This window comes from Oncorhynchus keta, chromosome 37 (assembly GCF_023373465.1).
Source record: "Oncorhynchus keta strain PuntledgeMale-10-30-2019 chromosome 37, Oket_V2, whole genome shotgun sequence".
NCBI classification, from domain to species: Eukaryota; Metazoa; Chordata; class Actinopteri; order Salmoniformes; family Salmonidae; genus Oncorhynchus; species Oncorhynchus keta.
The window spans coordinates 24,774,979-24,791,330 of NC_068457.1; the positions used below are offsets into that span (position 1 = coordinate 24,774,979).

At 45.7% G+C, this 16,352-nt stretch overlaps 1 protein-coding gene and 1 long non-coding RNA gene across 23 annotated transcripts in view; one reads left to right on the plus strand and one right to left on the minus strand.

Annotated features, from left to right (window-relative positions):
* LOC118379616 (protein unc-80 homolog) overlaps positions 1-16,352 on the minus strand; it is a 118,919-nt gene that overhangs the window by 10,324 nt on the left and 92,243 nt on the right. For all 20 annotated transcript variants that reach the window (XM_052499901.1, XM_052499900.1, XM_052499897.1 and 17 more), the window contains exons 57-62: positions 14,548-14,732; positions 10,357-10,522; positions 6,009-6,200; positions 3,149-3,293; positions 2,288-2,341; positions 1,282-1,363 (exon numbers count right to left, since the gene is read on the minus strand). In XM_052499901.1, the coding sequence (XP_052355861.1) occupies positions 1,282-1,363; positions 2,288-2,341; positions 3,149-3,293; positions 6,009-6,200; positions 10,357-10,522; positions 14,548-14,732 (824 nt within the window). The remainder of the gene's footprint in view (positions 1-1,281; positions 1,364-2,287; positions 2,342-3,148; positions 3,294-6,008; positions 6,201-10,356; positions 10,523-14,547; positions 14,733-16,352) is intronic.
* LOC127916780 (uncharacterized) lies at positions 5,015-6,030 on the plus strand. Of its 3 annotated transcripts, none has more exons than XR_008095939.1 (3): positions 5,015-5,552; positions 5,587-5,832; positions 5,941-6,030. It is a non-coding gene; the product is annotated as an uncharacterized LOC127916780 (long non-coding RNA). The 3 variants fall into 3 exon arrangements; XR_008095937.1 differs by having other exon boundaries at positions 5,587-5,670; positions 5,725-6,001; XR_008095938.1 differs by having other exon boundaries at positions 5,015-5,522; positions 5,587-5,670; positions 5,725-6,001.

Below are 16,352 nucleotides of genomic sequence, written 5' to 3' on the forward strand. Positions count from 1 at the left end.
CCCCACCACACCCGATACACCCACCCACCCGATACACCCACTGACCCGATACACCCACTGATACACCCCGATACACCCCCACCACACCCACTGCACCCGATACCTACCACACCCGATACACCCCACCAACCCGATACACCACCCCACCACACCCCGATACACCCACTGCACCCCGATACACCCCACCACACCCGATACACCCCACCGCACCCGATACACCCACTGCACCCCGATACACCCCACCACACCCACCCCACCGCACCCGATACACCCACCCCACCCCGATACACCCCACCACACCCGATACACCCCGATACACCCACACCACACCCGATACACCCCACCATACCACCCCGATACACCCACTGCACCCCGATACACCCCACCCCGATACACGCACCCCGATACACCCACTGCACCCCGATACACCCCACCACACCCGATACACCCCACCACACCCGATACACCCACCACACCCCGATACACCCCACCACACCCCACCCACCACACCCGATACACCCCATCGCACCCGATACACCCCACCCACCACATCCCCCGCACCCCACCACACCCCGATACACCCACTGCACCCGCACCCTACCACACCCGATACACCCCACCACCCCCGATACACCCACCACACCCCGATACACCCACCCGACCCCCACATCCCCACCGCACCCCGATACACCCCACCACACCCGATACACCCACCGATACACCCACTGCACCCCGATACACCCCATCACACCACCCGCCCCGATACACCCACTGCACCCGATACACCACACCACATCACGCCGCACCCGATACACCCCTGCACGCCGATACACCCCGCCGCACGCCGATACACCCCACCACCCCACCACATCCCGCACCCGCACCCGATACCCGATACACCCCACCACACCGCCACACCCCACACCCCACCACATCCCGCCGCACCCCGATACACCCCGCCGCACCCCGATACACCCGCCCGCACCCGATACACCCCGCCGCACCCGATACACCCGCGCACCCCCATACACCCCGCACCCAGATACACCCCGCCGCACACCCGCCGCCCTGCCGCACCCCACCCTGCCGCACCCCGATACACCCCGCCGCACACACTACATGGAAACAAACCAGGGTTAATTGAAGTTAGTCAATTCGGGTGGTAAACTGAAATTCCAATTCAATAATTGAGAACAATGCATTTTAAAAAACTAAGATTTTCTCAATAAACTTAAAAATTTATTTAAACATTCTCAGTTCCACCTTTAAGACTACTCTCACCTGTCTCAGTCCTCTATTGCGTCCCAGCGGAGGTTGGTTCAAGAGGTTCTGCTGGCCTGGTTCACTCTGCACACTGGCCACCCTACACAACCCAACCAGACAGACAGACAGACAGACAGAGACACAGAGACAGACAGACAAACATGCAGAGACAGCGAGACAGACAGACAAAGAGACAGACATGCAGACATGCAGAGACAGACAGATAGACATGCAGAGACAGTCAGACAAAACTAATCAGTACAACACAGAGATAGTGCTTCTCCTAATGAACTCTCTCTCTCTTTCACTGAGACACATAGGAGAGTCAAGAGGACGTGTGTCTGTCCACTGCTCCTTCCATTCTTCCCATCTCTCCCCACTCACCCAATCACTCCACTGCACACCACACTGACACACCCACCAATCAAGGACACCCAATCACAGCACAAGAATACACCAAAACACAAAGGAGGTTATGAGGTCTGGAGTGATCTGTGTTCTTATGTAGACAGCTCGTACCATATTACCAGCACTGAACTAGAACATGAACCTATCTGGTAACGTTAGACTTGTTGATAAGATAAATGATGGATTGCCACTCCAGTACCTCATGCCCCACAGATTGGTATCCTGGAGAGGACGTCCAATTTGAACAGTGAAAAGCCTGAAACAGTATGAAGACCATGATGGCACCGATGGACTGAGCAGGCTGAGACACACTACCACTGACTCCTAACGTCCTCACACCGCCCAGAGACTGAAAGGGTTAAAGAGGCAACAGCGGATGACTTGAGATGGGTGGGTGGATCAGTGTGGAAGCTACGAGGGGGAACAAGAGACTACGTTACATTAGACCTATACGAAGAGGAAGGGTGATAGACCAACGGCGGTTTTGATTGGATGAGATAATGAGTGAGGAAAACGAAGAAGGAGGCCGTCCGACTGGCCCGAGCCTCCCCCAAACTGCACACAGAGAGACGCAGAGAGACGCAACACACAGGGGGGCTGTGACGTGACACTGTACCTAGACAGGTTACCCTCTTCCAGTCCTTGAGACTCATCTAGCACATTGGGTTCACTGCAGAGGAGGGGGCAGGAAGGGGAAAAGGGGTTTAGGGAGGGAGGAGAGCATGCTGCCCAATGTCCAAGGCCCCTCTTCGGATGGGTCTCCTATAGCACGGTAGCTGGATCAACTTGTCAGGAACTTTCCATTGATCTAGGGCCCTGCTTGAATACTCTAAATACGCATCCTTCCTCCCTTACTTGAAGAAATCCTTGGCAGGAAGGGTGTGTTTTTAAAGTACTCAAACAAAATCAAATCAAATTTTATTTGTGACATGCGCCGAATACAAGTGTAGACCTTACAGTGAAATGCTTATTTACAAGCCCTTAACCAACAATGCAGTTTTAAGAAAAATAACTTTTAAATAGTACGGAATAAAAGTAACAAATAATTAAAAATAACAATAGCGAGGCTATATAGAGGGGGTACCGGTACAGAGTCAATGTGCGGGGGCACCGGTTAGTCAAGGTAATTGAGGTAATATGTACATGTAGAGTTATTAAAGTGACTATACATAGATAATAACACAGCCAATCTCTCTGCTAAAACTACTATGACTTGTAGCATTCCTCACTTCCTGTCTGTTCATCCAGCATGCTGTTCTCCAGAAAAGGGTACACAAATAAACAGAAATAAACAGCTTGAAACAACACAAATAGTATGACTATGATTGTGGCTTCTGAAGCGACGGTGTTTTACATGTACTGAATGTGGTGATGTGTGGACAGTTATAGTACAACCTAGTGTGGATGTGTGTGTGTGTAGGGGTAGGGTTTTGTGTGTAGGGTTGTGTGTGTGTGTAGGGGTGTGTGTGTGTGTTACCTGTGGCTGGGCAGCATGGTGCTGCGGGTGCTGGGTTCAGGCTGGGCGCTGCCCGTGGCGTGACTAGAGAAGCGTCGCTGGGTGATGAGCCTGGGCAGGAAGACCTCATGTTCACTCACCACACTGGGAATACTGATAGAGTCATCTAGAGGAGAGAGAGGAGGGGAGGGAGAGACAGAGAGAGAGGTAGGGGAGGAGGTAGGGACAGAGAGAGGTAGGGACAGAAAGCGAGAGGTAGGGGAGGGAGAGACGGAGAGAGGTAGGGGAGTAGGTAGGGACAGAGAGAGAGGGAGGAAAGGAGGTAGGGGCAGAGAGAGAGGGAGGAAAGGAGGTAGGGGCAGAGAAAGAGGGAGGAAAGGAGGTCGGGACAGAGAGAGGGAGGAAAGGAGGTAGAGATAGTGAGAGAGGGAGGAAAGGAGGTAGAGATAGTGAGAGAGGGAGGAAAGGAGGTAGAGATAGTGAGAGAGGGAGAGGAAAGGAGGTCAGGACAGAGAGAGAAGGAGAGGAAAGGAGGTAGGGACAGAGAGAGAGAGGGAGAGGAAAGGAGGTCAGGACAGAGAGAGAGGGAGGAAAGGAGGTCAGGAAAGAGAAAGAGGGAGGGAGGAGGTAGGGACAGAGAGAGAGGGAGGAAAGGAGGTAGGGACGGAGAGAGAGGGAGGAAAGGAGGTAGGGACAGAGAGAGAGGGAGGAAAGGAGGTCAGAACAGAGAGAGAGAGGAAAGGAGGTCAGGACAGAGAGAGAGGGAGGAAAGGAGGTCAGGACAGAGAGAGAGGGAGGAAAGGAGGTCAGGACAGATAGAGAGGGAGGAAAGGAGGTCAGGACAGAGAGAGAGGGAGGAAAGGAGGTCAGGACAGAGAGAGAGGGAGGGGAAAGGAGGTCAGGACAGAGAGAGAGGGAGGGGAAAGGAGGTAAGGACAGAGAGAGAGGAAGGAAAGGAGGTCAGAAAGAGAGGGAGAGAAAAACAGACAATATGAAAGCGGAGATACAATTCATTCAAGGCCCAGTGCAGTCAAAAGCGTGACTTTTCTTTGTTTTATATACACCGAACTAAAATATAAACGCAACATGTAAAGTGTTGGTCCCATGTTTCATGTATATGAAATAAAAGATCCCAGTAATGTTCCATACGCAAAAAAAGCTTATTTCTCTTGTTTACATCCCTGTTAGTGAACATTTCTCCTTTGCCAAGATAATCCATCCACCTGACATGTGTGGCATATCAAGAAGCTGATTAAACAGCATGGTCATTACACAGGTGCACCTTGTGCTGGAGACCACTCTAAAATGTGCAGTTTTGTCACACAACACAATGCCACAGATGTCTCAAGTTTTGAGGGTGGGGGCTGGGATGCAGACTACAGGAATGTCCACCAGAGCTGTTGCCAGATAATTGAATGTTCATTTCTCTACCATAAGCATGACTAGTGATAGTAGTAGGAGTGGTATCTGACTCAGTGATAGAGTGATAGTGGTAGTGATAGTACTAGGTAGGAGGGGTATCTGACTCAGTGATAGTAGTAGGAGGGGTATCTGACTCAGTGATAGTAGTAGGAGGGGTATCTGACTCAGTGATAGAGTGATAGTGGTAGTGATAGTAGTAGGAGTGGTGTCTGACTCAGTGATAGTAATAGGAGTGGTGTCTGACTCAGTGATAGTAGTAGGAGTGGTGTCTGACTCAGTGACAGTAGTAGGAGTGGTGTCTGACTCAGTGATAGTAGTAGGAGTGGTATCTGACTCAGTGATAGTAGTAGGAGGGGTATCTGACTCAGTGATAGAGTGATAGTGGTAGTGATAGTAGTAGGAGTGGTGTCTGACTCAGTGATAGTAATAGGAGTGGTGTCTGACTCAGTGATAGTAGTAGGAGTGGTGTCTGACTCAGTGACAGTAGTAGGAGGGTGTCTGACTCAGTGATAGTAGTAGGAGTGGTGTCTGACTCAGTGACAGTAGTAGGAGTGGTGTCTGACTCAGTGATAGTAGTAGGAGTGGTGTCTGACTCAGTGACAGTAGTAGGAGTGGTGTCTGACTCAGTGATAGTAGTAGGAGTGGTGTCTGACTCAGTGATAGTAGTAGGAGTGGTGTCTGACTCAGTGATAGTAGTAGGAGGGGTGTCTGACTCAGTGACAGTAGTAGGAGTGGTGTCTGACTCAGTGATAGTAATAGGAGTGGTGTCTGACTCAGTGATAGTAATAGGAGTGGTGTCTGACTCAGTGATAGTAGTAGGAGGGGTGTCTGACTCAGTGATAGAGTGATAGTGGTAGTGATAGTAATAGGTAGGAGGGGTATCTGACTCAGTGATAGAGTGATAGTGGTAGTGATAGTAGTAGGTAGGAGGGGTATCTGACTCAGTGATAGAGTGATAGTGGTAGTGATAGTAGTAGGAGGGGTGTCTGACTCAGTGATAGTAGTAGGAGTGGTGTCTGACTCAGTGATAGTAGTAGGTAGGAGGGGTGTCTGACTCAGTGATAGTAGTAGGAGGGGTGTCTGACTCAGTGATAGAGTGATAGTGGTAGTGATAGTAGTAGGTAGGAGTGGTATCTGACTCAGTGATAGAGTGATAGTGGTAGTGATAGTAATAGGTAGGAGGGGTATCTGACTCAGTGATAGAGTGATAGTGGTAGTGATAGTAGTAGGTAGGAGTGGTATCTGACTCAGTGATAGAGTGATAGTGGTAGTGATAGTAGTAGGTAGGAGTGGTATCTGACTCAGTGATAGAGTGATAGTGGTAGTGATAGTAATAGGTAGGAGGGGTATCTGACTCAGTGATAGAGTGATAGTGGTAGTGATAGTAGTAGGTAGGAGGGGTATCTGACTCAGTGATAGAGTGATAGTGGTAGTGATAGTAGTAGGAGGGGTGTCTGACTCTCTTCCTGCTCCTGTTCGTCATCCTCGTCGGTGCGGCTTAGCGTGTCCTGAGAGGGCTGGCGTGACGGCTGGCTCTCCTGCTCCCACACCGTGCCCGTGCCTGTGTTGGACCGGGACATGGTGGCCAGCGACAGGCGGTAGGCAGAGGTGGACGTGCCCACTGTGCTGATGGACGTCTTGCCCTGGTACGCTGTGGGCAGGAGGGGGAATGAACAGACATCTCTTATCATCACCTGTCATTTAATAACGAAAGGTTAACATGGCATTTGGTAGAGTGCTAATGGGTAGTGTACTAATGGGTAGTGTATTAATGGGTAGTGAAATAATGGGTAGTGCACTAATGGGTAGTGCACTAACGTGTATTGTACTAACGTGCAGAGTACTAACGGGTAGTGCACTAATGGTAGTGTATTAATGGGTAGTAACTAATGGGTAGTGTACTAATGGGTAGTGTACTAATGGGTAGCGTACTAATGGGTAGTAACTAATGAGTAGTGTACTAATGGGTAGTAACTAATGGGTAGTAACTAATGGGTAGTGTACTAATGGGTAGTGTACTAATGGGTAGTGTACTAATGGGTAGTGTCCTAATGGGTAGTAACTAATGGGTAGTGTACTACTGGGTAGTAACTAATGGGTAGTGCACTAATGGGTAGTGCACTAATGGGTAGCGTACTAATGGGTAGTGTACTAATGGGTAGTGTACTAATGGGTAGTGCGCTAATGGGTAGTGTACTAATGGGTAGCGTACTCATGGGTAGTGTACTAATGGGTAGTGTACTAATGGGTAGTGTATTAATGGGTAGTCCACTAATGGGTAGTGTACTAATGGGTAGTGTACTAATGGGTAGTGTACTAATGGGTAGTGTATTAATGGGTAGTCCACTAATGGGTAGTGCACTAATGGGTAGTGCACTAATGGGTAGTGCACTAATGGGTAGTGCACTAACGTGTATTGTACTAACGTGCAGAGTACTAACATGCAGAGTATTAACGGGTAGTGCACTAATGGTAGTGTATTAATGGGTAGTAGCTAATGGGTAGTGTACTAATGTGTAGTGTACTAATGGGTAGTGTACTCATGGGTAGCGTACTAATGGGTAGTAACTAATGAGTAGTGTACTAATGGGTAGTAACTAATGGGTAGTGTACTAATGGGTAGTGTACTAATGGGTAGTGTACTAATGGGTAGTGTACTAATGGGTAGTGTCCTAATGGGTAGTAACTAATGGGTAGTGTATTAATGGGTAGTCCACTAATGGGTAGTGTACTAATGGGTAGTGTACTAATGGGTAGTGCACTAATGGGTAGTGCACTAATGGGTAGTGCACTAATGGGTAGTGCACTAATGGTAGTAACTAATGGGTAGTGCACTAATGGGTAGTAACTAATGGGTAGTGCACTAATGGGTAGTTTACTAATGGGTTGTGTACTAATGGGTAGTGTACTAATGGGTAGTGTACTAATGGGTAGTGCACTAATGGGTAGTGTACTAATGGGTAGCGTACTAATGGGTAGCGTACTAATGGGTAGTAACTAATGGGTAGTGTACTAATGGGTAGTGTACTAATGGTTAGTGTACTAATGGGTAGTGTACTAATGGGTAGTGCACTAATGGGTAGTGCACGAATGGGTAGTGTACTAATGGGTAGTGTACTAATGGGTAGTGTACTAATGGGTAGCGTACTAATGGGTAGTGCACTAATGGGTAGTGTACTAATGGGTAGCATACTAATGGGTAGTGTCCTAATGGGTAGTGTATTAATGGGTAGTCCACTAATGGGTAGTGTACTAACGGGTAGTGCACTAACGGGTTGTAAACTAATGGGTAGTGCACTAATGGGTAGTGTACGAATGGGTAGTGTACTAATGGGTAGTGCACTAATGGGTAGTGTACTAATGGGTAGCGTACTAATGGGTAGTGTACTAATAGGTAGTGTACTAATGGTTAGTGTACTAATGGGTAGTGTACTAATGGTTAGTGTACTAATGGGTAGTGTACTAATGGGTAGTGCCTAATGGGTAGTGCACGAATGGGTAGTGTACTAATGGGTAGTGTACTAATGGGTAGTGTACTAATGGGTAGCGTACTAATGGGTAGTGCACTAATGGGTAGTGTACTAATGGGTAGCATACTAATGGGTAGTAACTAATGGGTAGTGCACTAATGGGTAGTGCACTAATGGGTAGTGTACTAATGGGTAGCTAAATGGGTAGTGTACTAATGGGTAGTGTACTAATGGGTAGTGTACTAATGGGTAGTGTACTAATGGGTAGTGTACTAATGGGTAGTATACTAATGGGTAGTGTACTAATGGGTAGTAACTAATGGGTAGTGTACTAATGGGTAGTAACTAATGGGTAGTGTACTAATGGGTAGTGTACTAATGGGTAGTGTACTAATGGGTAGTCCACTAATGGGTAGTGTACTAATGGGTAGTGTACTAATGGGTAGTACCTAATGGGTAGTAACTAATGGGTAGTGTACTAATGGGTAGTGTACTAATGGGTAGTGTACCTAATGGGTAGTAACTAATGGGTAGTGTACTAATGGGTAGTGTACTAATAGGTAGTGTATTAATGGGTAGTCCACTAATGGGTAGTGTACTAATGGGTAGTGTACTAATGGGTAGTACCTAATGGGTAGTAACTAATGGGTAGTGTACTAATGAGTAGTGTACTAATGGGTAGTACCTAATGGGTAGTAACTAATGGGTAGTGTACTAATGGGTAGTGTACTAATAGGTAGTGTATTAATGGGTAGTACCTAATGGGTAGTGTACTAATAGGTAGTGTATTAATGGGTAGTGTATTAGTGGGTAGTCCACTAATGGGTAGTGTACTAATGGGTAGTGCACTAACGGGTTGTAAACTAATGGGTAGTGCACTAGTGGGTAGTGTACTAATGGGTAGTGTACTAATGGGCAGCGTACTAATGGGTAGTGTACTAATGGGTAGTAACTAATGGGTAGTGTACTAATGGGTAGTGTACTAATGGGTAGTGTATTAATGGGTAGTGCACTAATGGGTAGTGCACGAATGGGTAGTGTACTAATGGGTAGTACACTAATGGGTAGTGTATTAATGGGTAGTGTAGTAATGGGTAGTGTACTAATGGGTAGTGCACTAATGGGCAGTGTACTAATGGGCAGCGTACTAATGGGTAGTGTACTAATGGGTAGTAACTAATGGGTAGTGTACTAATGGGTAGTGTACTAATGGGTAGTGTATTAATGGGTAGTGCACCAATGGGTAGTGTACGAATGGGTAGTGTACTAATGGGTAGTACACTAATGGGTAGTGTATTAATGGGTAGTCCACTAATGGGTAGTGTACTAATGGGTAGTGTACTAATGGGTAGTGTACTAATGGGTAGCGTACTAATGGGTAGTGTACTAATGGGTAGTGTATTAATGGGTAGTGTATTAATGGGTAGTCCACTAATGGGTAGTGTACTAATGGGTAGTGTACTAATGGGTAGTGCACTAATGGGTAGTGCACTAATGGGTAGTGTATTAATGGGTAGTGTATTAATGGGTAGTCCACTAATGGGTAGTGTACTAATGGGTAGTGTACTAATGGGTAGTGCACTAATGGGTAGTGCACTAATGGGTAGTGCACTAATGGGTAGTAACTAATGGGTAGTGCACTAATGGGTAGTAACTCATGGGTAGTGTACTAATGGGTAGTAACTAATGGGTAGTGTACTAATGGGTAGTAACTAATGGTAGTGTACTAATGGGTAGTGTACTAATGGGTAGTGTACTAATGGGTAGTAACTAATGGGTAGTGTACTAATGGGTAGTAACTAATGGGTAGTGTACTAATGGGTAGTAACTAATGGGTAGTGTACTAATGGGTAGTGTACTAATAGGTAGTGTATTAATGGGTAGTCCACTAATGGGTAGTGTACTAATGGGTAGTACCTAATGGGTAGTAACTAATGGGTAGTGTACTAATGGGTAGTGTACTAATGGGTAGTACCTAATGGGTAGTAACTAATGGGTAGTGTACTAATGGGTAGTGTACTAATAGGTAGTGTATTAATGGGTAGTAACTAATGGGTAGTGTACTAATAGGTAGTGTATTAATGGGTAGTGTACTAATGGGTAGTGTACTAATGGGTAGTGTACTAATAGGTAGTGTATTAATGGGTAGTAACTAATGGGTAGTGTACTAATAGGTTGTGTATTAATGGGTAGTGTATTAATGGGTAGTCCACTAATGGGTAGTGTACTAACGGGTAGTGCACTAACGGGTTGTAAACTAATGGGTAGTGCACTAAAAAGTAGTATACTAACAGCTACTCTACTAATAACTAGTATACTAATCAGTGGGTTACCAACCAGAGCCACTGTGCACGGCCTCCTTGAGGATCTTCAGCTCGTTGTTGAACTCTGCGAACAGGGAGCTCTTGCAGAGGGGGCGGGGGATGAAGCGACGCTCCAGCTGGTCAGCGATGTGGTGACGGGCCGTGATCTCCTCCTGGGAGTCAGCTGGCTGGGTCAGGAGCTGGGAGGGGTTAAAGAGGAAGGGGATGAAGGGAACGGGAGAAGAAGAGAGCACAAAAAGAGAGAGAGCAAGAGAGAGAGACAAGGCAAGAAGGGCATTCTATGCCATCAAAAGGAACATAAAATTCAACATACCAATTAGGATCTGGCTAACAATACTTGAATCAGTTATAGAACCCATTGCCCTTTATGGCTGTGAGGTCTGGTGTCTGCTCACCAACCAAGAATTCACAAAATGGGACAAATACCAAATTGAGACTCTGCACGCAGAATTCTGCAAAAATATCCTCCGTGTACAACGTAGAACATCAAATAATGTATGCAGAGCAGAATTAGGTCGATACCCGCTAATGATCAAAATCCAGAAAAGAGCCGTTAAATTCTACAAACACCTAAAAGGAAGCGATTCCCAAACCTTCCATAACAACGCCATCACCTACAGAGAGATGAACCTGGAGAAGAGTCCCCTAAGCAAGCTGGTCCTGGGGCTCTGTTCACAAACACAAACACACCTCACAGAGCCCCAGGACAGCAACACAATTAGACCCAACCAAATCATGAGAAAACAAAAAGATAATTACTTGGCACATTGGAAAGAATTAACAAAAAAACAGAGCAAACTAGAACGCTATTTGGCCCTAAACAGAGAGTACACAGTGGCAGAATACCTGACCACTGTGACTGACCCAAACTTAAGGAAAGCTTTGACTATGTACAGACTCAGTGAGCATAGCCTTGCTATTGAGAAAGGCCGCTGTAGACAGACCTGGCTCTCAAGAGAAGACAGGCCATGTGCACACTGCTCACAAAATGAGGTGGAAACTGAGCTGCACTTCCTAACCTCCTGCCCAATGTATGACCATATTAGAGACACATATTTCCCTCACATTACACAGATCCACAAAGAATTCGAAAACAAACCAGATTTAGATAAACTCCCATATCTACTGGGTGAAATACCACAGTGTGACATCACAGCAGCAAGATTTGTGACCTGTTGCCACAAGATAAGGTCAAGCAGTGAAGAACACACACCATTGTAAATACAACCCATATTTATGCTTATTTATTTGCCCTTGTGTACTTTAACCATTTGTACATCATTACAACACTGTATATATACATAATATGACATTTGTAATGTCTTTATTCTTTTGGAACTTCTGTGACTGTAATGTTTACTGTTCATTTTATTGTTGATTTAACTTTTGTATATTTATCTACCTCACTTGCTTTGGCAATGTTAACACATGTTTCCCATGCCAATAAAGTCCCTTGAATTGAGAGACAGAGGAAGAGGGAGAGAGAGAGAGAGAAGAATAAAGGAATTGCCAATAAAGTCCCTTGAATTGAGAGAGAGAGAGGAAGAGGGAGGGAGAGAGAGATAGTTAGTTGACCGAGGGAGAGAGAGGAAGAGGGAGGGAGGGAGATAGAGAGAGAGATAGTTAGACAGAGAGAGAGGGAGAGAGAGAGAGAGAGAGAGAGAGAGAGAGAGAAGAGAGAAGAGCGAGAGAGAGAGAAAGAGAGAGAGGGAGGGAGAGAGATAGTTAGTTAGACAGAGAGAGAGAGATAGTTAGTTAGACAGTGAGAGAGAGAGAGAGAAAAAGAAAGAGAGAGAAAAAGAGAGGGAGGGAGGAAGAGAGAGGGAGATAGAGAGAGAGATAGTTCGACAGAGAGAGAGAGGGAGAGAGAGAGAGAGAGAGAGAGAGAGAGAGAAAGAGAGAGAGAAGAGCGAGAGAGAGAGATGAATAAAGGAATTGCCAATAAAGTCCCTTGAATTGAGAGAGAGAGAGATGAATAAAGGAATTGCCAATAAAGTACCTTGAATTGAGAGAGAGAGAGAGAGAGAAGATTGAGGGAGAGAGAGATAGTTAGTTGACAGAGGGAGAGAGAGGAAGAGGGAGGGAGTGAGAAGAGCGAGAGAGAGAGAAAGAGAGAGAGGGAGGGAGAGAGATAGTTAGTTAGACAGAGAGAGAGAGATAGTTAGTTAGACAGTGAGAGAGAGAGAGAAAAAGAAAGAGAGAGAGAGAGAGAAAAAGAGAGCGAGAGGGAGATAGTTAGACAGAGAGAAAGGGAGAGAGAGAGAGCGAGAGGGAGAGAGAGAGAGAGAGACAGAGAGAGATTAATAAAGGATTTTGTGATTCTAGACCTAGAAAAAGCATAAAGGAAGAGGTATATAGAGGGGAACACTAGAGGGTTGTAGGATACACACATTGCAGGGTACAGTATAATACTATACCGGGTAGTAGAATGGAGGGTACAGTATAATACTACACAGAATGGAGGGTACAGTATAATACTATACAGAATGGAGGGTACAGTATAATACTATACAGAATGAAGGGTACAGTATAATACTACACAAAATGGAGGGTACAGTATAATACTATACAGAATGGAGGGTACAGTATAATACTATACAGAATGGAGGGTACAGTATAATACTATACAGAATGTAGGGTACAGTATAATACTACACAAAATGGAGGGTACAGATATACTATACAGAATGGAGGGTACAGTATAATACTATACAGAATGTAGGGTACAGTATAATACTACACAAAATGGAGGGTACAGTATAATACTATACAGAATGGAGGGTACAGTATAATACTACACAGAATTGAGGGTACAGTATAATACTATACAGAATGGAGGGTACAGTATAATACTATACAGAATGTAGGGTACAGTATAATACTACACAAAATGGAGGGTACAGTATAATACTATACAGAATGGAGGGTACAGTATAATACTATACAGGGTAGTAGAATGGAGGGTACAGTATAATACTATACAGAATGGAGGGTACAGTATAATACTATACAGAATGGATGGTACAGTATAATACTATACAGAATGGATGGTACAGTATAATACTATACAAAATGGAGGGTACAGTATAATACTACACAGAATGGATGGTACAGTATAATAGTATACAAAATGGAGGGTACAGTATAATACTATACAGAATGGAGGGTACAGTATAATACTATACAGGGTAGTAGAATGGAGGGTACAGTATAATACTATACAGAATGGAGGGTACAGTATAATACTATACAGAATGGAGGGTACAGTATAATACTATACAGAATGGAGGGTACAGTATAATACTATACAGAATGGAGGGTACAGTATAATACTATACAGAATGGAGGGTACAGTATAATACTATACAGAATGGAGGGTACAGTATAATACTACACAGGGTAGTAGAATGGAGGGTACATTATAATACTATACAGAATGGAGGGTACAGTATAATACTATACAGAATGGAGGGTACAGTATAATACTATACAGAATGGAGGGTACAGTATAATACTATACAGGGTAGTAGAATGGAGGGTACAGTATAATACTAAACAGAATGGAGGGTACAGTATAATACTATACAAAATGGAGGGTACAGTATAATACTAAACAGAATGGAGGGTACAGTATAATACTATACAGGGTAGTAGAATGGAGGGTACAGTATAATACTAAACAGAATGGAGGGTACAGTATAATACTATACAAAATGGAGGGTACATTATAATACTATACATAATGGAGGGTACAGTATAATACTATACAGGGTAGTAGAATGGAGGGTACAGTATAATACTATACATAATGGAGGGTACAGTATAATACTATACAGGGTAGTAGAATGGAGGATACAGTATAATACTATACAGAATGGAGGATACAGTATAATACTATACAGAATGGAGGGTACAGTATAATACTATACAGAATGGAGGGTACAGTATAATACTATACAGGGCAGTAGAATGGAGGGTACAGTATAATACTATACAGAATGGAGGGTACAGTATAATACTATACAGAATGGAGGGTACAGTATAATACTATACAGGGCAGTAGAATGGAGGGTACAGTATAATACTATACAGAATGGAGGGTACAGTATAATACCACACAGGGTAGTAGAATGGAGGGTACAGTATAATACTATACAGAATGGAGGGTACAGTATAATACTACACAGGGCTCCAGGGCTCCTACCTTGCACTGGATAAAGGGACGCAGCAGGACGAAGATGGGAATCCGAGTACGCACTATGAAATCTATGAAGTCCCAGAAGGCCAGGCCTCCCACCTTCCTCAGAGACATCTCCTTGGCTTGCAGGCTGAGGCGATACCACTGGTTCCCCAGCTGCCGCTCAAAACAAACCAACACCACCTTTAGAGCTGGGGGAGGAGGGGGGAGGAGGGGAGAGAGGAGAGGAGGGGGTAGAGAGAGTGGGGAGAGAGGGTGGGAGGGGGAGGGGTAGAGAGAGTGGGGGGAGAGGGGAGGAGGGGAGAGAGAGGGGGGAGGGGGAAAGAGAGTGGGAGGAGAGGGGAGGGTGTAGAGAGAGTGGGGAGAGAGAGGGGGGAGGGGTAGAGAGAGTGGGGGGAGAGGGAGGAGGGGAGAGTGTAGAGAGAGTGGGGAGAGAGAGGGGGAGGGGGAGAGAGAGTGGGGGGAGAGGGAGGAGGGGAGAGTGTAGAGAGAGTGGGGAGAGAGAGGGGGAGGGGTAGAGAGAGTGGGGAGAGAGGGGGAGGAAGGGAGGGTGTAGCAAGAATGGGGAGAGAGGGGGAGGAGGGGAGGGTGTAGCGAGAATGGGGAGAGAGAGGGGGAGATAGAGAGAGGGGGTAGAGAGAGGGAGGGGGGAGGGAGTGGAGAGAGTGGGGAGAGAGATGCGGAGGGGGAGATCGAGAGGGAAGAGAGGGGAGGAGAGGAGTGAGGGGAGGGGGAGAGAGAGAAAGACAAAAAGTGAGGAAAGAGATGAGATCAGAAAGAGATGGTATTCAGTATTCAGACCCCTTGACGTTTTCCACATTTTGATAAGTTACAGCCATATTCTAAAATGGATTAAATACTTATTTTCCCAGCAATCTATAAACAATACAACAAAGCGAATGAAAAAACTGAAATACCTTATTTACACAAGAATTCAGACCCTTTGCTATGAGACTCGAAATTGAGCTCAGGTGCATCCTGTTTCTATTGATCATCCTTGAGATGTTTCTACAACTTGATTGGAGTCCACCTGTGGTAAATTCAATTGATTGGACATGATTTGGAAAGGCACAGACCTGTCTATATAAGGTTCCACAGTTGACAGTGCCCGTCAGAGCGAAAACCAAGCCATGAGGTCAAAGGAATTGTCCGTAGAGCTCTGAGACAGGATTGTGTCGAGACACAGATCTGGGGAAGGTTACCAAAAAGTTTATGCAGCATTGAAGGTCCCCAAGAACACAGTGTCCTCCATTATTCTTAAATGGAAGAAGTTTGGAACCACCAAGACTCTTCCTGGTGCTGGCCGCTCGGCCAAACTGAGCAATTGGGAGAAAAGGGCCTTGGTCAGGGAGGTGACCAAGAACCTGATGATCACTCTGACAGAGCTCCAGAGTTCCTCTGTGGAAATGGGAGAGCCTTCCATAAGGACCACCATCTCTGCAGACTCCACCAATCAGGCCTTTAAGGACGAGTGGCCAGACGAAAGCCACTCCTCAGTAAAAGGAACATGACAGCCCGCTTGGAGTTTTCCAAAAGCCACCTAAAGGACTCTCAGACTATGAGAAACAAGGTTCTCTGTTCTGATGAAACCAAGATTGAACTCTTTGGTCTGAATGCCACGGGTCAGGTCTGGAGAAAACCTGGCACCATCCCTCTATGGTGATGCCTGGAGGTATCAGCATCATGCTGTGGGGATGCTTTTCAGTGGCAGGGATTGGGAGACTAGTCAGGATCGAGGCAAAGATGAATGGAGCAAAGTACAGAGAGATCCTTGATGAAAACCTGCTCCAGAGCTCAGGACCTCAGACTGT